Source organism: Chiloscyllium punctatum, chromosome 32, assembly GCF_047496795.1.
Source record: "Chiloscyllium punctatum isolate Juve2018m chromosome 32, sChiPun1.3, whole genome shotgun sequence".
Lineage (NCBI taxonomy): Eukaryota > Metazoa > Chordata > Chondrichthyes > Orectolobiformes > Hemiscylliidae > Chiloscyllium > Chiloscyllium punctatum.
In genome coordinates this window covers 33,807,442-33,835,247 of record NC_092770.1, presented here as the reverse complement: position 1 = coordinate 33,835,247, position 27,806 = coordinate 33,807,442, and the positions used below count along the sequence as shown (strand labels likewise).

General features: G+C 48.0%; 1 protein-coding gene across 11 annotated transcripts in view; it reads left to right on the top strand.

Moving 5' to 3' along the window:
• The window catches only part of nav3 (neuron navigator 3), a 927,909-nt gene that overhangs the window by 591,374 nt on the left and 308,729 nt on the right, over window positions 1-27,806 (top strand). For all 11 annotated transcript variants that reach the window (XM_072552054.1, XM_072552051.1, XM_072552053.1 and 8 more), the window contains 3 exons: window positions 6,238-6,310; window positions 11,681-11,858; window positions 20,365-20,415. In XM_072552054.1, coding sequence (XP_072408155.1) covers window positions 6,238-6,310; window positions 11,681-11,858; window positions 20,365-20,415 — 302 coding nt within the window. The remainder of the gene's footprint in view (window positions 1-6,237; window positions 6,311-11,680; window positions 11,859-20,364; window positions 20,416-27,806) is intronic.

Genomic DNA, 27,806 nt, shown 5'->3' with positions numbered 1-27,806 from the left:
CTTGATTTCCCTCGGTACCTGAGGCCAGTTTGAACTGGTCACAGATGCTTTTGAGTCTGTGCACTGACAGCAGATCCCAGCAGAAAACGGTGACATCATCCGTGTACAGGGAGGCTTTGACTTGCCTGGCACAGTCCCCCCTCTCAGGCTCACAGCTATCCCGAAGGGCTCTATACAACACCCAAACAAGGCAAGACCATGATCTAATACAACAGGATCCATTCGGTGATGGCTGTGTCCTGTCTGCTGTATGGAATGGAGATGAGCTCTTTAGGTTGAGGGTGAACTCAGTCCAGGAGGGAGTGCAATTGGTTTGACATTCTCCGTGGGAAATGGGAGGAGAGATTGGTGCAGATTCACAGGAAAATGCACCCTGTCATGACAATCCTCATGTAGTGACCGAGCGGAGTGTTATTCATTTACTCCATGACTTCAAGCTGATGTGAGGAGATTGGATTTGAAATGGGAAACAACTGTGCCTTCACTTTGACCCAGATTCACTTGTTGCTTGTGTCTCTCAGAAAAGGTTGAATGCATGGAGATTCTTTTATTGCTGTTTTTCTATAATCAGACCCATCTGGCAGTTGAGTCATTGCTGCTTTCGGTCACACCTCTCCCTTGGGTTTGTTCAGGGTTGTTTTGTGCAGTTAGAACTTTTGGTTGCCTTTGTGCAAGGAAACACCACAGGCTGACTCAGGAAGAGCTGGGCCAACTCCAGTACAGACCATGGAGAACAATTTGACACCTGTCTGTGTTTACACAGCATGCAATATCGCAGCTGCATCACTTCAACTCTGGGTCAGAAGGTTCCTGCTTCAGATCCCACTGCAAAAGGCATAAAGTAAACACTTACACAGCCAGTGCAGGACTGACGGCCTGTATTGATGGAGCGCTGCACTGTCACAGGGTCAGTAACATGTTTACTCATTGACAGGATGTGGGTGTCACTGCCTGGGCCAGCATTTCTTGCCCCTTGAGAAGGTGGGGGTGAGCTGCCTTCTTGAACCGCTGCAGTCCATGTGCTGTGGGTTGACCCACAATGCCCTGAGGGAGGGAATTCCAGGATTCTTACCCAATGACAGTGAAGGAATGCTGATATATTTCCAAGTCAGGATGGTGAGGGGCTTGGAGGGGAACTTGCAGGGGGCGGTGTTCCCATGTATCTGCTGCCCTTGTCCTTCTAGATGGAAGTGGTTGTGGGTTTGGAAGGTGCTGTCTGAGGATCTTTGGTGACTTTCTGCAGGGCATCTTGTAGATAGTGTAGACTGCTGCTACTGAGCCTCGGTGGTGGAGGGAGGGGATGTTTGTGGATGTGGTGCCAATCAAGCGGCTGCTTTGTCCTGGATGGTGTCAAGCTTCCTGAGTGTTGTTGGAGCTGCACTCCCCAGGCAAGTGGGGAGTATTCCATCACACTCCTGACTTGTGTCTTGTAGATGGTGGACAGGCTTTGGAGAGTCAGGAGGTGAGCTACTCACTGCAGTATTCCCAGTCTCTGACCTGCTGTTGTAGCCACTGTGTTAACGTGGTGAGTCCAGTTGAGTTTCTGGTCAATGGTAAGCCCCAGGATGTTGATAGATTATGGTTAAGCCAGACTATTTGCAGATTAAACTCACCCATGTTACTGTGCGCCTGTGCTACATGCTTCTCTCATCTGCTGTTCACTGTCATACCCCACACCCCCACTGCTAATGGCTGGCCTATAAATAACTCCACATAATGTCTGTCATCATCTCTCGCTTCTTCTTAGCTCCACCCAAACAGATTCCACAAATTGTTCTTCCAGTCTGCGAATCTCCCTTACTAATGGCCTGATCCTCTCCCTTATTATCAGTGCAACATCACTCCTTTTTCTGCTTCTCTGCCCTTCTTAAATGTGAATATCCTGAATAGTCAGTTCAAAATCACACAGCACCAGGTTATATTTAATTATGACCTGGTGTTGGGGGATTTTTAACTTTGTCCACCCCAGTCCAACACCGGCTTCTCCAAATCCTGAATATTCAGTTCCCATTTCTGGTCACCAGAATGTTTCTGTGATGGTAATTAGATCATAGCCATATATCTCTATCTGTACCTTTAGATCATTGACCTGGTTATGAATGCAATGTGGATTGGAGTGGTGTGCTCTCAACTCTCTCTTTGTAACGCCAGTTCACTTTCGAAACATTGAAATCTTCTTATTGGATTAGTGCAATGAGACCTGGGTGCCCTTGTACACCAGTCACTGACAGTAGGGGCAGCAGGTGGGGAAGGAGGGACATGGTGTGTTCGCTTCATAGTGAGAGGATTCAAGGACAGGAGCAGAGAGGTCTTGCTGCAGTTGGACAGGGAGTTGGTGAGACCGCACATGGAGGATCGTGTGTAGTTTTAGTCTCCGTTTCTGAGAGAGGATGTTCTGGCGATGGAGGGAGTGCAGTAAAGGTTTACAAGACTGATCACTGGGATGGCAGGAGGGACGTCTGAAGGGAGACTGGATCGATTAAGACTATATTCGCTGGTCTTTAGAAGAATGAGGGGTAATCTCATAGAAACCTTCAACCGGACGAGACAGGAAGGATCTTCCCAATGACTGGGGGAGTCCAGAACCAGGGGGGGAGTCAGTGTTTAAGGAGACAAGGCAGGACGGAGATTCGGAGAAATTCCTTCACACAGAGAGTGGGGAGCTGCTGGAATTCTCTGCCACAGGAAGTGTTTGAGGTTCGAGGTTCGAGGTTTTCAAGAAGATGACAGATATAGATCTAGCGGGTAATTGAGGAGGAAGTGGAAACAGAGTTGGATCGTATTGAATGGGGGAACAGAATTAGAGGGCCGAATAGCCGACTCCTGCCTCTGTTTTTGCATCTTCCAGTGTCCCTCGAGCCTTTTCTTTATCTTACTAACGACTCTAATTTGGATTACTCTTCAGGTTCCCATCTTCCTAACACACACTCATTTAAACCCACCCCAACTGCATTAGCACATTTCCCAGTCCTGTTCCAGTGGAACTGATGTTGGAAAAGGACTACAAGGGATATAACTTGAGTACTTTATAGGCATTTTTATTCTCATTTTGGACTTTTAAACTCTGTATTCCCATGCTAATCTATTCTTTTACTATTTCAATTCTATGAAATATTTAAAGTATCTGTACCTAAGTACCCTGCGCCAAGATGGCACCAACAGTAACATTATGGACTTTTCACTCCACTCATTGGATTGCATGTGGCAATAATTGCTAGTCTGTTTGTGGCTTGTGCGGAAACTGTCCCACATGTACAGGTCACCACCCTCCCCCCCCGCCCCACCCCTGCCCTGGAAGTGAACCTGATTCATGTCTGTTCCTCTCCCCTGGCAACGACCCCCTGGCTGCTTGTCAGGTTTATACAGGGAAGATTACCATGAAGGAGAAAGTGAGGACTGCAGAGGCTGGAGATCAGAGCTGAAAATGTGTTGCTGGAAAAGCGCAGCAGGTCAGGCAGCATCCAAGGAGCAGGAGAATCGACGTTTCGGGCTTGAGCCCTTCTTCCTGAAGAAGGGCTCAAGCCCGAAACGTTGATTCTCCTGCTCCTTGGATGCTGCCTGACCTGCTGCGCTTTTCCAGCAAGATTACCATGAAGCCTGATTCCAATCCCCCAGCCAACATCACTAACATTGATTATATTGTTAGTATCTGCCATGGGATCTTGTCATGCTCATGTTCACCAGCCAAGAATACTGTCGTTTTCAAATGACCTTTTGTCTCCCTCTTCCCTGCTCTTTCTTCACTCTGTCAGAATCTTTTTCTCTGATTTCCAACTTGTGTTCCCCATTGTTCTTTCTCATCCTCTCCCCACTTCCTTCTTTATCCCTTTGATATTAATCTGCTTCACCCTCATTCTTGCCTCACTAACTCTTTCTTTTCTCTCTCTTCCTTTTCACTCTTATCTTGTTCACTGCTCTTGGTCTTTCTCAGAGAGGTTCGGGAGCTCCCCACAGCTGAGTTTGGTCGAGGGAGGGGGGGTGGATATTTTCCTCACGTTGATGTTAATTAGTTTAGTCGAGGGAGGGGAGTGGATATTTTCCTCACGTTGATGTTAATTAGTTTAGTCGAGGGAGTGGGGGGTGGATATTTTCCTCACGTTGATGCTAATGAGTTTGGTCGAGGGAGGGGGGGGATATTTTCCTCACATTGATGTTACTGAGTTTGGACGAGGGAGGAGGGGTGGATATTTTCCTCACGTTGACGTTAATGAGTTTGGTCGAGGGAGGAGGGGTGGATATTTTCCTCACATTGATATTAATGAGTTTGGCCGAGGGAGGGGGGTATATTTTCCTCACGTTGACATTAATGAGTTTGGTCGAGGAGGGGGTGGATATTTCCCTCACGTTGACGTTAATGAGTTTGGTCGAGGAGGGGGGGATATTTTCCTCACGTTGACGTTAATGAGTTTGGTCGAGGAGGGGGGGATATTTTCCTCACGTTGACGTTAATGAGTTTGGTCGAGGGGGGGGTGGATATTTTCCTCACGTTGACATTAATGAGTTTGGTCGAGGGGGGGGTGGATATTTTCATCACGTTGACGTTAATGAGTTTGGTCGAGGAGGGGGGGATATTTTCCTCACGTTGACGTTAATGAGTTTGGTCGAGGGGAGGGGGGGATATTTTCCTCACGTTGACGTTAATGAGTTTAGTCAAGGGGAGGGGGGTGGATATTTTCCTCACGTTGACGTTAATGAGTTTGGTTGAGGGAGGAGGGGTGGATATTTTCCTCACATTGATGTTAATGAGTTTGGTCGAGGGAGGGGGGGATATTTTCCTCACGTTGACATTAATGAGTTTGGTCGAGTGGGGGGTGGATATTTTCCTCACGTTGACGTTAATGAGTTTAGTCGAGGGAGGGGGGTGGATATTTTCCTCACGTTGACGTTAATGAGTTTGGTCAAGGGAGGAGGGGTGGATATTTTCCTCACGTTGATGTTAATGAGTTTGGTTGGGGGGGGTGGATATTTTCCTCACGTTGACATTAATGAGTTTGGTCGAGAGAGGAGGGGGGTGGATATTTTCCTCACGTTGACGTTAATGAGTTTGGTCGAGGGAGGGGTGGATATTTTCATCACGTTGACGTTAATGAGTTTGGTCGAGAGAGGAGGGGGGTGGATATTTTCCTCACGTTGACGTTAATGAGTTTGGTCGAGGGAGAGGAGGGTGGATATTTTCCTCATGTTGACGTTAATGAGTTTAGTCGAGGGAGGGGGGGTGGATATTTTCCTTACATTGATGTTAATGAGTTTGGTCGAGGGAGAGGAGGGTGGATATTTTCCTCATGTTGACGTTAATGAGTTTGGTTGAGGGAAGAGGGGTGGATATCTTCCTCACGTTGACGTTAATGAGTTTGGTCAAGGGAGGGGGGGTGGATATTTTCCTTACATTGATGTTAATGAGTTTAGTCGAGGGAGGGGGGGTGGATATTTTCCTCACGTTGACGTTAATGAGTTTGGTCGAGGGGAGGGGGGTGGATATTTTCCTCATGTTGACGTGAATGCGTTTGGTCAAGGGGAGGGGGGTGGATATTTTCCTCATGTTGACGTTAATGAGTTTGGTTGAGGGAAGAGGGGTGGATATCTTCCTCACGTTGACGTTAATGAGTTTGGTCAAGGGGGGGGGTGGATATTTTCCTCACATTGACGTTAATGAGTTTGGTCGGTGGGGGGGGATATTTTCCTCACGTTGATGTTAATGAGTTTGGTTGGGGGGGGTGGATATTTTCCTCACGTTGACATTAGTGAGTTTGGTCGTGGGGGGGGTGGATATCTTCCTCATGTTGACATTAATGCTGCTGGAAATTGTGCAAAGCAGCTCCACTTGAAAGAGTTTTCAGCTGTTCACAGCAACGCTCAGCGACTGACATTTGTCACTAGTCAGACACGAAAGCCGTGGTTCAGCTGCTGTTATGTCACATTGCATTGTGTGACTCTGGGCACTGCCCACTCCTCCAGGCTGATGTTAGCTACTCACCCTGCCTTCATTGTTCAATAGTGTACAATTCCAGTCACACTTGTTGGCATGCTGTCTCAAGTGAGGAATTCTTTAACATCCTGCGCAATGTGGTGGGGACAATGAGAGCCTCTATAGAAATCTCCAAATGAGGTTGAGTCGTTCTTTCTGAGATTTTTGTTTAATGACTTGAGTGTGAATTCACTCTGAAGTAGTCATGTTTGTCAGTGTATTTTAGGAGTTGGAGTTTTGTTAATTGTGTTTTCTTTCTCCTTTGGTTCCAGATCGAGAATGTTGATGCTTGCCTCAGTTTCCTGGCAGTGAGGGGAGTTCATATCCAAAGCCTTTCAGCTGAAGGTTAGTGCTGCAGCTTCTCTCATTATTGCACTGGTCTTTTTCAATTTCACCAGACAGGGGCAGAGAGAGTTGACATGTACTTGTTCCTAACACTTCCTTGCTGTTCCTTCTAAGACCAGTGACTGTCTGATATCCCATATTCCACCTCCATCATTCCCAAATCCTTTCATTTTCCAGGAAATGACACTAGGCCTCAGTATTCAACTGCCACGAAGCGATGACAGTTTGGACTTGAAACTATTTGAGATGAACAAGCATTTTCTCTAGTTCCCAGCATTTGGGGTGGCACGGTGGCTCAGTGGTTAGCACTGCAGTCTCACAGCGCCAGGGACCCGGGTTCGATTCCAGCCTCAGGCGACTCTCTGTGTGGAGTTTGCACATTCTCCCCGTGTCTGCGTGGGTTTCCTCCGGGTGCTCCCATTTCCTCCCACAGTCCAAAGATGTGCAGGTCAGGGTGGATTGCCCATAGTGTTGGGTGTACTAGTCAGAGGGAAATGGGTCTGGGTGGGTTACCCTTCGGAGGGTCGGTGTGGACTGGTTGGGCTGAAGGGCTGTGGGGAATCTAATTTAATCTATATGTGTCAGCATCAGGTCTCTAACTTGGCTGTTCACACTCTGAATTTAATAACCATTATAGTCCCAAGAATGTGAGTTCAAAAGGAATACAGGAGCTGGAATTGGCCATTTCACAGTGTCCTGAGATGTGCAGGCTTACTGCATTATGGGGATAGGGTGTGGCAGGGGGAATGTTGGGCAGGTGGGTCTTGGTGGGATGCTCTTCAGAGGGTCAGTGTGTACTCAATGAGCCAATGGCCTGTTTCCACACTGTGATTCTCTCCATTATTTGTGGTTGTCTTGAGGAAGCGCTTATATTCATGGCCTCTCTTTATCTCCTTGTGTGGCTCAGTGTCAAATTCAGTTTTGATAACTGCCCGAGTGAAGCACCTTGGGTAACTTGATGATGGGAAAGGTGCTATTTAAATGAAAGTTGTTGGACCATCAAGTTTCAGCTTTATGTGTTGTGAATGAACCTCTCCTGTAACTTGAATGGGTTTGGCCACATGAATTAAGAAGGAATTCGGAGCGTTAATTCTTGCAATTCAAGAGATTCCCGCAGAGCCCAGATATTCCACAGCAAGGGCATTCCAGACACTGTTGGGATTCTATAAGGCAGGCACAGGAGGATTCATGGGATCGGAATGGTCCGGCAATGTTCCATGTATAGCCCTGAGTGCTGGCTAAATAATGACTAAAGCTGTACCATCTAATCCCATTTAGTCAACAAATATAAACTCACCATCTGTCTCCTTTCAACTTGATTGACCTGAGAAGTGAGGAAGGCCACTTTGTCTGATTCAGGGATAGCATTCCATCGGAACATACACGGGTTAACATGGTCAATCTGAAGGCAGCACCAGAGTAAAGGGTGGAACATGGATTTCGCCTTTATACACAGTCCCAAAGTGACAGAAGTTTCAAATTCCATATCAAGAGAGGCAGGCAGGGAGATCCCATGACATTAGTCTAATTAAGGAGCTGTAGCAAGAAAACATTCACGTTGTTATAGTGCCTGCCATAATCTCAGTCTGCCGCAAAACAGTACAGCCAATGAGATAATTGTGAAATGTCGTTACTCCTGTAATGTAAGAAACACAGCAGCTAATTTATATACAGCAAGGTCCCACAAATAGAACAGTAATAAAGACCAGATCATCTGTTTTTAGCTTTTGGCTGAGGGATGAATATTGGTTGAGTCAGCAGTACTCCTTCAAATCGTGCTGGAGGGTCACCGAACTTCCACCAGGAAGGTTAAATGGAGCCACAGTTCAATGTCTCACTGGGAGCCTGGGAAAGAGCATTAAACACACGCCCTGAGCCAAGAGCAGAGGCAGCAAAACCCACCCGAAAACAGCATAAACCTCCAGACGTGATAATGATCCCCGAGAAAGCAATATTTACTCACAGACTCAGTAATTACCTCAAAACTTAGCACAAATCCTCAGAGTAGCTACCCCCAACCAAATAGTATTACCCCCATAGAACAAGCATTAGCCCCCAGACACAGTAATACCCTTTAGGACAAATTAACCCCAGATTCAATCATTTTTCCATAGAATAATGCTTACTCCTGTCACAATAACAGAGTTAACTCTGTAATATCACCAGAGAGGTGACGGCCTAGTCATTCTATTACGGACTATTAATCCAGAGACCTAGGTAATGTTCTGGGATCTGGGTTTGAATCTCACCACGGCAGATGGTGGAATTTAAATTCAATATAAATCAGGAATTAAGAGTCTAACAATGACCATGAGTCCATTGTCAATTGTCGGGAAAAACCCATCTGGGTCACTAATGTCCTTTAGGGAAGGAAACTGCCATCCTTACCTGGTCTGGCCTACATGTGACTCCAGACCCTCAGCAATGGGGTTGACTCTTAACTGCCCCCTGGGTAATTAAGGATGGGCAATAAATGGTGGTCCAGCCAGTGATGCCCTCATCCTATCAATGAGTAAAGAAACCTGATAGTCTGGGTATCCACCTCATTGCTTTGAGATGTCTTGAGACTGTGGAGGGTGCTAGCGAAATGCAAGTTTCTCTTCAATATCAAATAGCCTAAAGAGATGTGTTTTGAATCTGGAGTAAGAAACTGAAACAGACTTGTTTGTGCAGTCCTTAAAAAGTGGGGCTGGTCTGAGCAGACACTGATTTCTCCTTACTCATTTTCTGATGCTGCTGTTTCTGTTCTCTTTCGGTAGAAAAGGATGTGACTCAGCAGAACGGACTTTACAAAATAAACTTCACATGCGCCTGTTCCTATTTATGAGACCATGTTTACTGTCGCTCATTCAATCTATTCAGAATGTGCTCACTGTACAGCACACTCGGATTGATGTGTTACTTTCCAAAAACAATGAGGCTGCCAGACATTTGAAATTCAAGTTGGTGTTTCATCAGTGCTTCTGTATTTGTTTATTTTCCCTGCGATGTTTCACTGACATGCACGATTGAGCAAGTACATCAGGGATCCCGACTTTCAGATCAGATATTAAATTGAGATCCCAAGTGCTCTTCCAGTGAACCTCAAAGATCCCACAGAAACAATTCAAAGAAAAGCAGACACTAAGAGTTTAGTTTGGCCACATTTGGCATGCCGTGTACAGTTCTGGTCGCCATAGGAAGGATATGGAGGCTTTGGAGAGGGTGCAAAAGCCGTTTACCAGGATGGGGCCTGGATTGGAGTGTATGAGCTATAAGGAGAGGTTGGACAAACTTGGATTGTTTTTGCTGAGTCTGAGGGGGAGACCTGGTAGAGATTTATAAAATAAAGAGAGGCTTCAACAGGGATAGTTGGAATCTTTAGGCAGAGATGGGTACTGCAGATGCTGGAGATTAGAGTCAAGGTCAGAGTGGTGCTGGAAAAGCATAGCAGGTCAGGCAGCATCCGAGGACCAGGAAAATCAATGCATCAGGATGAAGGGCTTTTGTCCGAAATATCGATTTTCCTGCTCCTCGGATGCTACCTGACCTGCTGTGCTTTTCCAGCACCACTCTAATCTTGACTATAATTGGAATCTTTATCCAGGGTGGCAATGACACATACTAGTGGGCACAGGTTTAAGGTGAGAGGGGAAAATTTAAAGGAGATTTGTGAAAAATGTTTCTAATGCAGAGGGGAGGTATGTGCCTGGAATGTGCTGCTAGGGGGAGGTGGTCGACGCAGATACAATAGCAATGCTCAAGAGGCATTTGGACAAACACATGAACAGGCAGAGAATAGAGGGATACGGACCATGGTGGGGGCAGGTGGATTCATTTAGAATGACATCCTGGTCAGCACAGACATGGTGGGCCGAAGGGCCTATTCCTGTGCTGCACTTTTCGATGTTCAGGGAGTTCCACCTCACGTCCAGGCCAATATTTATCCTTCAACCAAAGGAAGGGTTGCATTTGTACCTGAAGATGTCCCAAAGTGCTTTAAAGCTGCTTTGAATTCCAAAGAAGGTACTGGAATCAAAATATTATCAAAGGCAAAATTCCGTGGAAACTGGAAATCTGAAACAAACACAGGAAATTCTGGAGAAGCTCAGCAGGTCTGGCAGCATCTGTCGAGAGAGAGAGAGAGAGAGAGAGAATTCACTTTCTGTTCCTTTTCCAGGTGTTCAGTGCCTGTATTATTTTGCTTTTATGTTTGAAATGCTGTCTGTTTTGTAATGCAGTGTATTGTAATATAACCTCAGGTTGCCAGGAAGGAGAGTGAAGATTGCTATCATTCTGTTTCTGTGCTGTTGGTTTTGTGAGAAATATTAGGCTCCGCCAATAGGGAGAATTCTCCTGCTCTTCCTCAAACAGTTCCCAGTGATCACTGACTTTCCAGGAGAGGGAATCAGAGCAGACATTCAATATTTTACATCAAAGAGACCCACGTGGTATTAAAGCAGAAAAAGCTGGAAATAGTCACCAGGTCACACAACGTCAGTGGAGAGAGAAACAGAGTTAAATCTTTCAGTGCAAGGATCAGGACTGGAGAGAAATAGAAATGAAATGCATTTTAATCAAGTGAAACAGGGAGAGGAAGAAGTAAAATAGATGAGCACTGTGACAGGGTGGAATGTGGGAAACATTAACTGAGGAAAGAGCTTGTGTTACAAAAAGCTAAGGAAGGGGCAGTGATTGTATTAAAGGTAAGTTCTGTCTTCTGAAGAACAGTTGAGCAGGTCAGACCAGTACTCGTTGGATTTCAGAAGAGTGGTCAGTGTCCTTCCCAAAGGTATTGGATTTTGAGGGGCTCTGACAGGGTGGTTGTAGAGAGGATGCTTTCCCTTCTGGGTTAATCGAGAATCATTGGGCATTGTTTCAAATAAAAGGATCTTTCATTTTACATGACGATGAAGAAGAACTTCTCTTCAGAGAGGATCATTAAAGACCAACTCAACAAGGTCAACAAAGGAATCACTGGTCTCTGGGGGGCAGGCAGGAGAATGGAGTTAAAGCTACAATCAGGGGGTTAGCCATTGTCTCATTGAATAGTGAAGCAGGATTGAAGGGCTGAATGGTCAACTCTTCTAATAGCCTTAGTTTAACATTTATCTGTAAGGTGATAGCTCTGACAAGGCGGAGTGTCTCATTGGAGGGTGAGCCTTGTGTGTGTACACCCATCCCTACAGTGGACCGCTGTCCCACACCTCAAGGCATAGAGAAGGGACAGAGAGCTAGCACGGAGCCACTCTGACATTTCCAGAACTGTTCGTGTTTGCATTGAAGGAGTGACATTCCAAATCACATCTGCTTCACCTTGACACCTATCAGTGACGAAACAAAAAATGCACGCTGACGATAAGCTAAATGTGTTTGTTTCTCCTTTTGCAGAGATAAGGGATGGAAATCTAAAAGCCATTTTAGGACTGTTCTTCAGCTTGTCCCGGTACAAACAGCAGCAGCAGCAGCAATACCAGGATCTGATTGAGCTCCAGCAGCAAGTGCAGCATCAATCATTACCAGCCAGTTCAGGGAGTCCCCAGAGAGCACAGCCAGACATGCAGTCCAGGTAGGTGCTCACCACTCCCAGCTCACACCTTCACCAGGACACTGCCTCTCTCTGAGACACCACCTTCTGGGCTGGGATTCCTTGACTCTTTTCAAAATGTGGGGCTTTTCAAAATTAAAACGTGTGGTTGCTGACAGGCTGTTCTTAGCTCAACCTCCGACCCAGTCCCTGAATCTACATAACCATATCGGAGAGGACTGTTCGAAACACAGCACATTCCCCAAGAAATCCAAATGTGAACTCAGGAGGAATCTCTTTACCCAGAGAGTGGTGGGGATCCAGAACACTTTCTGACAGGCTGTTACAGCTGCGTAGGAGGTTAGCTCCAACTATGTGACATTCGAATGAAATATACACACACAGACACAGACCCACCCCCACACACATACCCATACACAGACAGACAGACACACAGACGCACACAAACCCACCCCCACACACACACAGACCCACATACCCACACACACACACACACACACACACACACCCACCCATACATCCACACACAGACAGACACACAGACCCACATACACAGACCTACACAAACCCACCCCCACACACACACAGACACTCATACCCACACATACACACATACCCATACACAGACACACAGACCCATACACACAGACCCACAGACCCACACAAACCCACCTCCACACACACACACAGATACAGACCCACCCCCACACACAGACAGACCGACACACAGACCCACACACACAGACCCACACAAACCCACCCCCACACACACACAGACCCACATACCCACACATACACACACACACACACACACACCCACTCACACATACACACACACATCCATACACAGACACACAGACCCATACACACAGACCCACAGACCCACACACTCACACACACACAGACCCACACACACAGACAGACAGACACACAGACCCACACTCACAGTCCCACAGTCCCACACAGATCCATAGACCCACAGACACACACATATACGATATGATCACCGTCTATACCTTGCAGCCTCATGCTAAGGTGAAGCCACAGTGAGAGTTATTCATCTTTCCCTTATCTCAGGAGGCTCTGCCCAAGTTCTTTAGCAGCACAATGAAACTAAAAATATTACATGGTGCCAGGGAGTGCAGTAACAGTTTGGACAAGTCTCTGTCTCTGCTTCGAGCGGGTCACAGTTCCCAGTCAGTCAGAGGCCAGGCTGAATTTTCATTAAAGATTTACAAGAAAAATATCATATACTGGATTAGTGGGGCTGGAAGAGCACAGCAGTTCAGGCAGCATCCAACGAGCAGCGAAATCGACGTTTCGGGCAAAAGCCCTTCATCAGGAATTTCGCTGCTCGTTGGATGCTGCCTGAACTGCTGTGCTCTTCTAGCACCACTAATCCAGTATTTGCTTTCCAGCATCGGCAGTCATTGTTTTTACCTCAAGAAAAATATCATGCTCTGTCTGGCCTGACTTTGTTGCCAGGAAGTGAGGGGGTCACTCCCCAGGCAGTGCACTCCAGAATCCCACCACCCACTGAGTGAAAAAGGATTTTCCCAACTCCTCTCTGAATCTCCTGACCTGTTCCCCTAAAACTACGCTCCCTTGTGGTTGACCCCTCAACAAAGGGCTCTCTCCTCACCCTGTCCATGCCCCTCATAATCTTATATACCTCAATCATACCCTCCCTCAGTCTTTACTCTAAAGAAAACAGTCCAAGCCTAACTAGTCTCTCCCTGTAGCTCAATTTCTCCATCCCAGGTATCATCCTGGTGAACCTCCTCTGCACCCCCTCCGATGCTATCACATCCTTCCTGTAGTCAGGTGACTGGAACTGCACATAGGACTCCAGCTGGGGCCTGATCAATGCTCTGTACAACTCCAACAGGAGACCAGTAGATTTGTAATGATCCAGGAATCTGCCACACTTAAAACAACGATTAACTTATCTGATTCTGTGCTGTGAACTTCACCCAACAGTTCCTCCGAGATTAGTTGTGAATTTCACTGTTTGTTAATTGACCCAGATGTTCTGCAGTGGTGAGTAGAGTGGGTTCTTTCTTGATTATATGTTTTTGGAGATAAGTCTCTTGATTAAGCCTAAAATATAAGCCATAACTATTAATTTAACCTGGGACAGTGTTTGTAGCGGAATAAGATGGTGTTATTTTCTGGGTCTGTAGATTGTGAAGGAGCAAAAATGGCCTTTGCAGTGATATGTACTTCTTGTCAGATGTGGGAGTTTAAAGAGAGTTTAAGGATTACTGCGGATTATATCTGCCATAAATGTTGTTGGATGCGAATCTTATCAGATCAAGTGGATCGGTTGGAGAGACAGATAGAAGCGATGAGGAATTTGCAACAGCAACAGTATGTGATGGATGGCAGTTATAGGAAGGGGGGAAAGTCTCCGATACAGTCACAGAGATGGGTTAACTCCAGGAAGGGTAAGGGAGGTAGGCAGCTAGGGTAGGAGTCTTTTGTGGATGTACCCATTTCAAACAGGTATGCTGTTTTGGAAAATGTAGGGGGTGATGGATTCTCAGGGGAACGTAGCACGAACAGCCAAGTTTCTGATATTGAGACTGGCTCTAATGCAACGAGGGGTACATCAGCTTCCAAGAGATCAATTGTGTTAGGGGATTCTGTAGTCCGAGATACAGACAGATGTTTCTGGAGCCAGCAGAGAAAAAGCAGAATGGTGTGTTGTTTCCCTGGTGCCAGGATCAAGGATGTCTCAGAGAGGGTGCGGAATGTTCTCATGGGGGAGAGGAGTCAGCAAGAGGTCATCGTCCACATTGGAACCAACGACATAGGAAGGAAAAAGGTTGAGAGTCTGAAGGGAGATTACAGAGAGTTAGGCAGAAATTTAAAAAGGTCCCCAAGAGTAGTAATATCTGGATTACTCCCAGTGCTACGAGCGAGTGAGGGCAGGAATAGGAGGATAGAGCAGATGAATGCATGGCTGAGGAGCTGGTGTCTGGGAGAAGGATTCACATTTTTGGATCATTGGAATCTCTTTTGGGGTAGAAGTGACCTGTACAAGAAGGACGGATTGCACCTAAATTGGAAGGGGACTAATACACTGGCAGGGAGATTTACTAGAGCTGCTCAGGAGGATTTAAACTAGTAAGGTGGGGGGGTGGGACCCAGGGAGATAGTGAGGAAACAGAGATCAATCTGAGACTGGTACAGCTGAGAACAGAAGCGAGTCAAACAGTCAGGGCAGGCAGGGACAAGGTAGGACTAATAAATTAAACTGCATTTATTTCAATGCAAGGGGCCTAACAGGGAAGGCAGATGAACTCAGGGCATGGTTAGGAACATGGGACTGGGATATCATAGAAATTACGGAAACATGGCTCAGGGATGGGCAGGACGGGCAGCTGAATGTTCCAGGATACAAATGCTGCAGGAAGAATAGAAAGGGAGGCAAGAGAGGAGGGGGGGTGGTGTTTTTGATAAGGGATAGCATTACAGCTGCACTGAGGGAGGATATTCCAAGAAATACATCCAGGGAAGTTGTTTGGGTGGAATTGAGAAATAAGAAAGGGGTGATCACCCTATTGGGATTGTATTATAAACCCCCTAATAGTCAGAGGGAAATTGATAAAACAAACTTGTAAGGAGATCTCAGCTATCTGTAAGAATAATAGGGTGGTTATGGTAGAGGATTTTAACTTTCCAAACATGGACTGGAACTGCCATAGTGTTAAGGATTTAGATGGAGAGGAATTTGTTAAGTGTGTACAAGACAATTTTCTGATTCAGTATGTGAATGTACCGACTAGAGAAGGTGCAAAACTTGACCTACTCTTGGGAAATAAGGCAGGGCAGGTGACTGAGGTGTCAGTGGGGGAGCACTTTGGGGCCAGCGACCATAATTCTATTAGACTTAAAATAGTGATGGAAAAGGATAGACCAGATCTAAAAGTTGAAGTTCTAAATTGGAGAAAGGCCAATTTTGACGGTATTAGGCAAGAACTTTCGAAAGCTGATTGGAGGCAGATGTTCACAGGTAAAGGGACGGCTGGAAAATGGGGAGCCTTCAGAAATGAGATAATGAGAATCCAGAGAAAGTGTATTCCTGTCTGGGTGAAAGGGAAGGCTGGTAGGTATAGGGAATGCTGGATGACTAAAGAAATTGAGGGTTTGGTTAAGAAAAAGAAGGAAGCATATGTCAGGTATAGACAGGATAGATCGAGTGAATCCTTAGAAGAGTATAAAGGAAGTAGGAGTATACTTAAGAGGGAAATCAGGAGGGCAAAAAGGGGACATGAGATAGCTTTGGCAAATAGAGTTAAGGAGAATCCAAAGGGTTTTTACAAATACATTAAGGACAAAAGGGTAACTAGGGAGAGAATAGGGCCCCTCAAAGATCAGCAAGGCAGCCTTTGTGTGGAACCGCAGAAAATGGGTGAGATACTAAATGAGTATTTTGCATCAGTATTTACTGTGGAAAAGGATATGGAAGATATAGACTGTAGGGAAATAGATGGTGACATCTTGCAAAATGTCCAGATTACAGAGGAGGAAGTGCTGGATGTCTTGAAATGGGTAAAGGTGGATAACTCCCCAGGACCTGATCAGGTGTACCCGAGAACTCTGTGGGAAGCCAGAGAAGTGATTGCAGGGCCTCTTACTGAGATATTTGTATCATCGATAGTCACAGGTGAGGTGCAGGAAGACTGGAGGTTGGTTAACGTGGTGCCACTGTTTAAGAATGGTGGTAAGGACAAACCAAGGAACTATAGACCAGTGAGACTGATGTCAGTGGTGGGCAACTTGTTGGAGAGAATCCTGAGGGACAGGATGTACAGGGCAAGGACTAATTAGGGATAGTCAACATGGCTTTGTGCATGGGAAATCATGTCTCACAAACTTGATGGAGTTTTTTGAGGAAGTAACAAAGAGGATTGATGAGGGCAGAGCGATAAATGTGATCTATATGGACTTCAGTAAGGCGTTTGACAAGGTTCCCCATGGGAGACTGATTAGCAAGGTTAGATCTCATGGAATACAGGGAGAACTAGCCATTTGGATACAGAACTGGCTCAAAGGTAGAAGACAGAGGGTGGTGGTGGAGGGTTGTTTTTCAGACAAGAGGCCTGTGACCAGTGGAGTGCCACAAGGATCGGTGCTGGGTCCATTATTTTTTGTCATTTATATACATGATTTGGATACGAGCATAAGAGGTATAGTTAGTAAGTTTACAGATGACACCAAAATTGGAGGTGTAGTGGACAGCGAAGAGGGTTACCTCAGATTACACCAGGATCTGGACCAGATGGGCCAATGGGCTGAGAAGTGGCAGATGGAGTTTAATTAAGATAAATGCGAGGTGCTGCATTTTGGGAAAGCAAATTTTAACAGGACTTATACACTTAATGGTAAGGTCTTAGGGAGTGTTGCTGAACAAAGAGACCTTGGAGTGCAGGTTCATAGCTCCTTGAAAGTGGAGTTGCAGGTAGATAGGATAGTGAAGAAGGCGTTTGGTATGCTTTCCTTTATTGGTCAGAGTATTGAGTACAGGAGTTGGGAGGTCATGCTGCAGCTGTACAGGACATTGGTTAGGCCACTGTTGGAATATTGCGTGCAATTCTGGTGTCCTTCCTATCGGAAAGATGTTGTGAAACTTGAAAGGGTTCAGAAAAGATTTACAAGGATGTTGCCAGGGTTGGAGGATTTGAGCTATAGGGAGAGGCTGGGGCTGTTTTCCCTGGAGCGTCGGAGGCTGAGGGGTTACCTTATAGAGATTTACAAAATTATGAGGGGCATGGATAGGGTAAATAGGCAAAGTCTTTTTCCTGGGGTCGGGGAGTCCAGAACTAGAGGGCATAGGTTTAGGGTGAGAGGGGAAAGATATAAAAGAGACCTAAGGGCAACCTTTTCACACAGAGGGTGGTACGTGTATGGAATGAGCTGCCAGAGGAAGTGGTGGAGGCTGGTACAATTGCAACATTTAAGAGGCATTTGGATGGGTATATGAATAGGAAGGGTTTGGAGGGATATGGGCCGTGTGCTGGCTGGTGGGACTAGATTGGGTTGGGATATCTGGTCGGCATGGACGGGTTGGACCGAAGGGTCTGTTTCCATGCTGTACGTCTCTCAGAATCTCTGACTTTATGCTCAGACACCATATGATCCATGAGGTGTGGATGAGGTGAGCTGCAATCCCTTAAGCATTTATCATGGGGTTTCTGCTAAAGCAGATAGGAGTCAAGGAAAGATGACTGATTGGTATAAGGTACAACTAAACCCAGTGTTAGACTCCTCACACAGTGCAATGTCACAGTAATGTTTGTTCACACAACAGTACCAACATCTCCTGCAAGAATTTATTCTGGTTATATAGAAATAACAGCAGGAGACCCTTCAACCCATCATGTCTGGGTCAGTTAAAGAAAGCTCAGCCACCCTAAATCCCATCTTCCTGCATTAGGTCTGCAAACTTGTTCCCAAGTCCTTCAGTGAACATGTGAGCAGGTTTCCAATGTGCTGGCAGTTCCAGCCTTGACCCTGCTTTCAGATCGAGAGTTCCAGGTCCCCATGACCCTCTGGGTAATGAGTATTTCCTCAATGTTTATTAGAGCAATGAAACTATCCTCAGCCTCTTTGGCTCCAGGTTAGACCACCCCAGCTAATCCAATTTCTGGACATTGAGAATTCTGTTAATGGATCAGGGCTTACTATGACACTATGACACTTTTTCAATTGTACTAAACACAACTAAACCCACAGGATGGAAATGAGCAAACACGTTTGGTCAAATGTTCAGTATAAAGGCCTTGATATTCCATGACGTGGAGGAGCTGGTGTTGGACTGGGGTACAAAATTAAAAATCACACAACACTAGATTATAGTCCAACAGGTTTATTTGGGAACACTAGCTTTCAGAGTGCTGTTCATTCATGAGATAGTTCTGAAAGCTAGTGCTTCCAAATAAACCTGTTGGACTATAACCTGGTGTTGTGTGACTTTTAACTTTGATATTCTATGTTGTGACACCATGTTCTAGTCTCAAGTTTGTCCATTAGGTATATTGGAACAGGATTAGGCCAGTCAGCCCATCAAAGTCACTGCAACACCTCAGTAGCATTTTGACTCATTGATCTCTCCATCAAAAGGACCACAAAGTCAACAGGAAGTGGCTGCTGTGCCCATTGAGGTTGGGGAATGGAAGGTGGTGAACCGAGGAAAGGGTTAGCTAACACCAGCTTTTGGCATAGCTCTAACATTCTCCAGCTGAGGGCCGAGCAAATTGATAACCGTGATGTTGCTGTGAACACTGAGTATTAACAGCTAGAGCTTTGCTGGGTTGCCATCTGTTTTCTAAATGACATTTGGCTTATTTGGAACTGATTATGTGAGAATTTGGCTGACTGTATGTCTGCTGAAACCTTTAATGTTTGAATCCTTATGTGAGGCAGCTGAAATATAACTGTTTTTTGTATTCTGCTCTGCTTTTACCCACATATGTTTCTTTTTAAGGTTGATAGTTGGGTATTTTTATAAGTTTGTTTAACTTATTTGGTTAATGAAATATAAGTGATCATTGCAGCACAAACATCCACCCTTAGTGGGATTTGAATTATATTTTTTCTGATATTGGAAAGAATCCCTCAAGTACTTTCACTGTCACACTGACCCTTCCACAAGCACGACACGCATGTCATAAGGTGAATTAGACTTGACAGGAGTTAAAACTGTGGTGATTCTGAGGTGCCTTGGCAAATGTTGAGAGTTCTGTCAATGGGTCAGGGCTTACCATGACACTTGTGTTGTGTGGGAGTTATTTTAAGGAAAAGCATATGTACAACCTTCCAAAGACTAGTTAAGGTTACTTAAAGTTTGGAAAGACTATAAGCTGACTTCAATTATAATTCCAATTTCTCATTAACGTTAAAGAGGGCAGAGTAATGTTACTGAGCTGAGGATTTGTGGTGGACTGTACCCTTCGCTGATGCTTCATATTGTGGAGCTGCTTCAGACAGCTCCTGACAATGTGGTATCAGTAAATGACCCTCTAGGAATCTTACTCACTGCCTCTGGTGGGGAAGGTCTAATGTTCCCAGGTCAAACCATCTCTCCGTAACTCTGGTGGTGTTGGAGATGCCAATCTGTTCCCTGTTAGGAACCGATCATGCCACAAGACTTAGTTCTTGAGCAGAACAATTCCACAACTCAACACCTTAACCCTGACTCAGTCAAGTAGCCAACACCTTAAATTGACAGCAATAAAGGGGACAGGAATTGAGTGTTAAGAGCAAATGAATTAATTATCGATTGAGTTGCACAGTATGGCCTTATATTTTTGAGCATCAGATCATTCACATTCACCATCAGTCTGGCCAGATCACTCATTGTCTACTTTTGTTCAATGTCCTGTCACTCTAAGTTAATTATTTGTGCATTGCTGTTCTTTTAATTCTTTCAAGACTAGTTTGATGTAACTGGTCATGTTGATAAAATACATTTTTGTATGTGATCTTTACTGTTTCCTGTCTCTTCTCTCTCGTTATACAGTCTGGCAGCCAAACATGCTGGAAGTGCAGCCAATCAGAAAAAGTCTACCAGGTCAGCTGGTAATTCTTATCCAATACCTGCTCAGTTTGTATAGATGACCTGTTTATACTCACTATAAGGGCCTTGTGTCTGATGTCAAACTGAGGAGAAGAATTATCATAGAATCCCTATAGTGTGGAAGCAGGCCATTGAGCCCATCAAGTTTATTCTGACCCTCTGAAGACCATCCCACCCAGATCCACCCATACATTTCCCATGGCCAGTCCACCTAAGCTGTACATCTTTTGGCTGTTGGAGGAAACCGGAGCACACCCACACAGACACGGGGAGAATGTGCAAAACCCACACAGACAGTTGCCTGAGGTGGGAATTGAACCTGGGTCCCTGGTGCTGTGGGGCAGCAGTGCTAACCACTGAGCTACTGTACCACCCAAGTCGAGTATAGGTTTCTCATCGTTTATGGTGAATGACTGGAGCTTTCACATAATCCACATTGTTTAGAGGCTGGGAACTTTAGGAGTGAAATTACAATTATTTTGGGAATAAACTAGCTCCTGCATCACCATTTGGGAAACTTTCAGACCAACTGACCAAGGTCTTACCACACCGAAAGATTACCATTGGCATTAAAGGGTACATGTGTATCGTTGTTGACTCTGGGTGGATGTGGGGGGGGTAGTGAAATCACAACCCCCCTCGCCCCACCCCCACCCACTCATCCCCCTCCCCCAACCCCCACCCACACCCTCACATCCCCCTATCCCTCCCCCCTCCCCCTCCCCCCACCCACAGCCTCCCATTATAAACCGAATGGTCATTGCTTGTTAGTCACCAGTTTTCTCCTGACCTTTTCTTGAATGTCCTGGAACTTTCTCCTGGGATCGGACTTTCATTCCCAGGGACAATCCTGGAGCAAAGTAACGAATACCTCATCAAGTGAAATTGTGATTCAGTGCAAACTGTGGAACACATTCTGAGAATGACTGAGGCTCACAATTCGCATTCAAGGGAGATTTGGCATGAGATTGAAATGATGAGAAAGGGTTAAAACAGAGAGTGTGGTGAAAGGGGAAAAGGATTACGGGAAACTCAGAGCTGCTTCATCATCAGAGTGCGATCTCACTGAGTCAACATGCCTGTCTCCTACCATTTTCAAACTCTGCTTAATCACATCCTGTTGAATCAGTACAGTTCATACACACACACACACTCACACTCACACACACACACATACACACACACATACACACACACACACACACTCACACTCACACACACACATACACACATACACATAAACATACACACACACTCACACATATACACACACAAATACACACACACTCACACACACATACACTCACACTGACACATACACAAACTCACACACACACACCCACACACTCACACTCACACACACACTCATACTCACACACTCACACTCACATACGCACACACGCTCACTCACACACTCACACATACACACACACATACACTCACACACACACAGACACATACACTCACAATCACACACATACACACACACTCACACACACACACACACTCACACATACACTCAGACACATACATACACACTCACACACACAAATACACTCACACTTACACACATACACACACACTCACACTCATACACACACCCACACACATACACACACATATAGACACACTCACACTCACATACAACAAACTCTCACACTCATACACACATTCTCATATACATGCACACGCACACTCACTCACACACACATATACACACACACTCACACACATACACACTCACACACTTATACACACACTCACACACATACACTCACACACAGCCACACAAATATACTCACACACACATATATACACACCCTCACACACACACATATACACACACACTCACACACACACATATACACACACATATACACACACACTCACACACACACACACACCCACACACACTCACACACATACACACACACATACACATACACATACACTCACCCACACACCCTCTCTCTCTCAATCACACACACACCCTCTCTCTATCAATCACACATACACCCTCTCTCTCGCTCACTCAGACACACATATGCTCATTCTCATATACACACACCCTCCCTCTCACCTAGACCCTCACACACACCCTCTCTCTCTCACATCACACGCACACATCCTGAGAGGATTACATTATTCTGAAATCTGGAATTTGCTCAGATTTTTGATGACTTTACTGAGTTCATCAGTCACAAGCGATAAATGTCAAGTCTGAACCTGGGCAAATTTAGAGGTAACCAGAGGGGCTAGTGTATCACGGGAAGGTGCTCAGAAATCATTCCTTAAATGTCTCAGAATGCCATCTGCTTGAAACTGGCTAAAATAGCCCCAAACTTTATCCCCATCCACAACCTTGTACCTCACACCCCCACCCTCACACCCCCACCCACACACCCCCACCCACACACCTCCACCCTCATACCTCCACCCTCACACCCCACCTTCACACCCTCACACCCCCACTCTCACACCTCCACCCTCACACCCACCCTCACACCCCCACCCTCACACCCCCACCCACACACCCCCACTCTCACACCTTCACCCTCACACCCTCACACCCCCCACCCTCACACCTTCACCCTCACACCCACCCTCACACCCCACCCTCACACCCCCACCAACACACCCCCACCAACACACCCCCACCCTCACACCCCACCCTCACACCCCACCCTCACACCCCACCCTCACACCCCCACCCTCACACCCCCACCCACACACCCCCACCCTCACACCTCCACCCTCACACCCCCACCCTCACACCCACCCTCACACCCCCACCCTCACACCTTCACCCTCACACCCACCCTCACACCCCACCCTCACACCCCCACCAACACACCCCCACCCTCACACCCCCACCCTCACACCCCCACCCTCACACCCCAACCCTCACACCCCCACCCTCACACCCCCACCCTCACACCCCCACTCTCACACCTTCACCCTCACACCCACCCTCACACCCTCACACCCCCACCCTCACACCTTCACCCTCACACCCACCCTCACACCCCACCCTCACACCCCACCCTCACACCCCCACCAACACACCCCCACCAACACACCCCCACCCTCACACCCCACCCTCACACCCCCACCCTCACACCCCCACCCTCACACCCCCACCCTCACACCCCCACCCACACACCCCCACTCTCACACCTCCACCCTCACACCTCCACCCTCACACCCCCACCCTCACACCCACCCTCACACCCCCACCCTCACACCCCACCCACACACCCCCACCCTCACACCCCCACCCTCACACCCCCACCCACACACCCCCACTCTCACACCCCACCCTCACACCCCCACCCTCACAGCCCCACCCACACACCCCCACCCTCACACTCCCACCCTCACACCCCACCTTCACCCCCACCCTCACACTCTCACACCCCCACTCTCACACCCTCACACCCTCACCCTCGGACCCACCCTCACACCTCCACCCACACACCTCCATCCTCACACCCCCACCCTCACACCCTCACACACCCACCCTCACACCCCCACTCCCCCACTCTCACACCCTCACCCTCACACCCTCACTCTCACACCCTTCCTCACTTCTCTACCCTCACACCTCCACCCACACACCTCCACCCTCACACCCCACCCTCACACCCCCACTCCCCCACTCTCACACCCTCACCCTCCCACCCTCACACCCCACCCTCACACCCCCACCCTCACACCCTCACACCCTCACACCCCCACACCCACCCTCACACCCCCACCCTCACACCCCACTCTCACACCCTCACACCCCCACACCCACCCTCACACCCCACCCTCACACCCCCACCCTCACACCCCCACACCCCCACCCTCACACCCTCACACCCCCACACCCACCCTCACACCCCCACCCTCACACCCCACCCTCACACCCTCACACCCCCACCCCCACCCTCACACCCCCACTCCCCCACTCTCACACCCCCACACCCCCATCCTCACACCCTCACACCCCCACACCCACCCTCACACCCCCACCCTCACACCCCACCCTCACACCCTCACACCCCCACCCCCACCCTCACACCCCCACTCCCCCACTCTCACACCCCCACACCCCCACCCTCACACCCTCACACCCCCACACCCACCCTCACACCCCCACCCTCACACCCCACCCTCACACCCTCACACCCCCACCCCCACCCTCACACCCCCACTCCCCCACTCTCACACCCCCACACCCCCACCCTCACACCCTCACACCCCCACACCCACCCTCACACCCCCACCCTCACACCCCACTCTCACACCCTCACACCCCCACACCCACCCTCACACCCCACCCTCACACCCCCACCCTCACACCCCCACACCCCCACCCTCACACCCTCACACCCCCACACCCACCCTCACACCCCCACCCTCACACCCCCACCCTCACACCCCACCCTCACACCCTCACACCCCCACCCCCACCCTCACACCCCCACTCCCCCACTCTCACACCCCCACACCCCCACCCTCACACCCTCACACCCCCACACCCACCCTCACACCCCCACCCTCACACCCTCACACCCCCACACCCACCCTCACACCCCCACCCTCACACCCCACCCTCACACCCTCACACCCCCACCCCCACCCTCACACCCCCACTCCCCCACTCTCACACCCCCACACCCCCACACCCCCATCCTCACACCCTCACACCCCCACACCCCCACTCTCACCCCCCACCCACACACCCCCACCCTCACACCCCCACACCCCCACCCTCACACCCCCACCCTCACACCCCCACACCCCCACCCTCACACCCCACCCTCACACCCTCACACCCCCACACCCACCCTCACACCCCCACCCTCACACCCCCACACCCCCACTCTCACCCCCCACCCACACACCCCCACCCTCACACCCCCACACCCCCACCCACACACCCCCACCCTCACACCCCCACACCCCCACCCTCACACCCCCACCCTCACACCCCCACACCCCCACCCTCACACCCCACCCTCACACCCTCACACCCCCACACCCACCCTCACACCCCACCCTCACACCCTCACACCCCCACACCCCCCACTCTCACCCCCCACCCTCACCCCCCACCCTCACACCCCCACCCTCGTCCTTACACGAATCTTTGTAAGCCCCACCTCCCCTCCCCTCCCCTCCCCCAACCTCGCCCGTCCCAGTCTCTGGTTAAAGTCTGACCTTTACACTCTGTCCCAGGTGCCCATTCTCTCTGGGAATGAGATGAGAGTTTGTGTGGGTGAACCTTTCTGAGGGTTGGAGTTGACTGACCTTGAAAGAAAATCCCAGTTGACAAATTTCACCTCCCACTGTTTGATGGCTCTGGGAATCAGTGCAGTCAGATTCCATTCGGTCCATCCGGCCTGTGCTAGCTGTTTGAAGGAGATGAGGAATTAGTCACAAATCTCCTTCCACCTTATCCTGCAGCACCTGTTCTGTTTGTTCATGCATTCATTCTCCTTTCAAAGTTACACTTGGGCCGACAAGTGGCAAATAACATTCAGATCACACAAATGCCAGGCCATGGTCATGACCAACACTAAACAATCTCACCACTGTCTCTTAACATTCAGTGTTGTTACCATCACTGACTCCCACACTGTAGGGGAGGGGTTTACCATTGACCCAAAACTCAACTTGACTCACCACATAAACGCAGTGGCTACAAGGGCAGCACGGTGACTCAGTGGTTAGCACGGCTGCCTCATGGTACCAGGGACCTGGGTTTGATTCCAGCCTCAGGCGATAGTCTGTGTGGAGTTTGTACGTGTGGAGCTTGTACATTCTCCCTGTGTCTGCATGGGTTTCCTCACACAATACAAAGATGTGCAGATTAGGTGGATTGGCCATGGGAAATGCAGAGTTAGAGGGGTGGGGTGGATCTGGGTGGGATGCTTTTTGGAGGGTTGGTGTGAACTCAATGGGCTGAATAGCCTGCCTCTGCATTTTGAGAATTCTATGAAACACAGATAAGGGGACAGTAACTCACCTCCTGTCTCCCCAAAGCCTGTCCACCATCTCCAAGACACAAGTCAGGAGGGTGATGGAATACTCCCCACTTGCCTGGATGGGGGCAGCCCCAACAACACTCAAGAAGCTTGACACCATCCAGGATAAAACAGCCGCTTGATTGGCACCACATCCACAAACATCCCCTCCCTCCACCACCGACACTCAGTAGCAGCAGTGTGTACCATCTACAAGATGCCCTGCAGAAATTCACCAACGATCCTCAGACAGCGCCTTCCAAACCCACAACCACTTCCATCTAGAAGGACAAGGGCAGCAGATACATGGGAACACCACCCCCTGCAAGTTCCCCTCCAAGCCCCTCACCATCCTGACTTGGAAATATATCACCGTTCCTTCAGTGTCGCTGGGTCAGAATCCTGGAATTCCCTCCCTAAGGGCGTTGTGGGTCTATAGCACATGGACTGCAGCGGTTCAAGAAGGCAGCTCACCCCCACCTTCTCAAGGGGCAACGAGGGACGGGGAATAAACCAGTTTCTTCTGTTTAATCCTGACTCAGGAACCTAGAGCCCAGGGCCATATTTTCTCAGGAAGGGGCTGGCCATTTTGGACTGTGATTTGGAGAAATCTTGTCAGTCAGAGCCGTCTCCGAATTCTCTAGCCTGGAGAGCTGCTAATGTTCTGGTGGTGAATAGTCAAGGCTGAGATGAATTGATTTTGGAGCCTAAATGAATTAGTGCATGTGGAGATGGTGGGAAAGTGTAGTTGATTTGGAAGATAAGCCATGATCATCCTGAATGTTGGAGCAGACTTGATGGGCTGAATGGTTCCTCTGTCTCCCATTTCATTTGGTCCTGTGTTCACCGGGGTCCCAATGGACCACAAAATAACAAATGTTTTACCATTTTTGAAAACTGAGCAAACTGTTCTTCATTGTAAACTCTGGAAAAGAATGTACCGGTTGTCCAGCAGAATAGCCAATCATTGTCCAGCAGAGTAGCCAATCATTGTCCAGCAGAATAGCCAATCATTGTCCAGCAGAGTAGCCAATCATTGTCCAGCAGAATAGCCAATCATTGTCCAGCAGAGTAGCCAATCATTGTCCAGCAGAATAGCCAATCATTGTCCAGCAGAATAGCCAATCATTGTCCAGCAGAGTAGCCAATCATTGTCCAGCAGAATAGCCAATCATTGTCCAGCAGAGTAGCCAATCATTGTCCAGCAGAGTAGCCAATCCTTGAGCCTAAAGCCAGAGATTTCCATCTCCATTTTGATTGGCCTCAATCTGCTTTAATTTGTCTATTTGAAAATGTAACGTTAAAGACACAGGAAAGTTTAACAGTGAAATGACTGAGCTAGATTCCCAGTCAGAGACAAAGAGGAGGGGG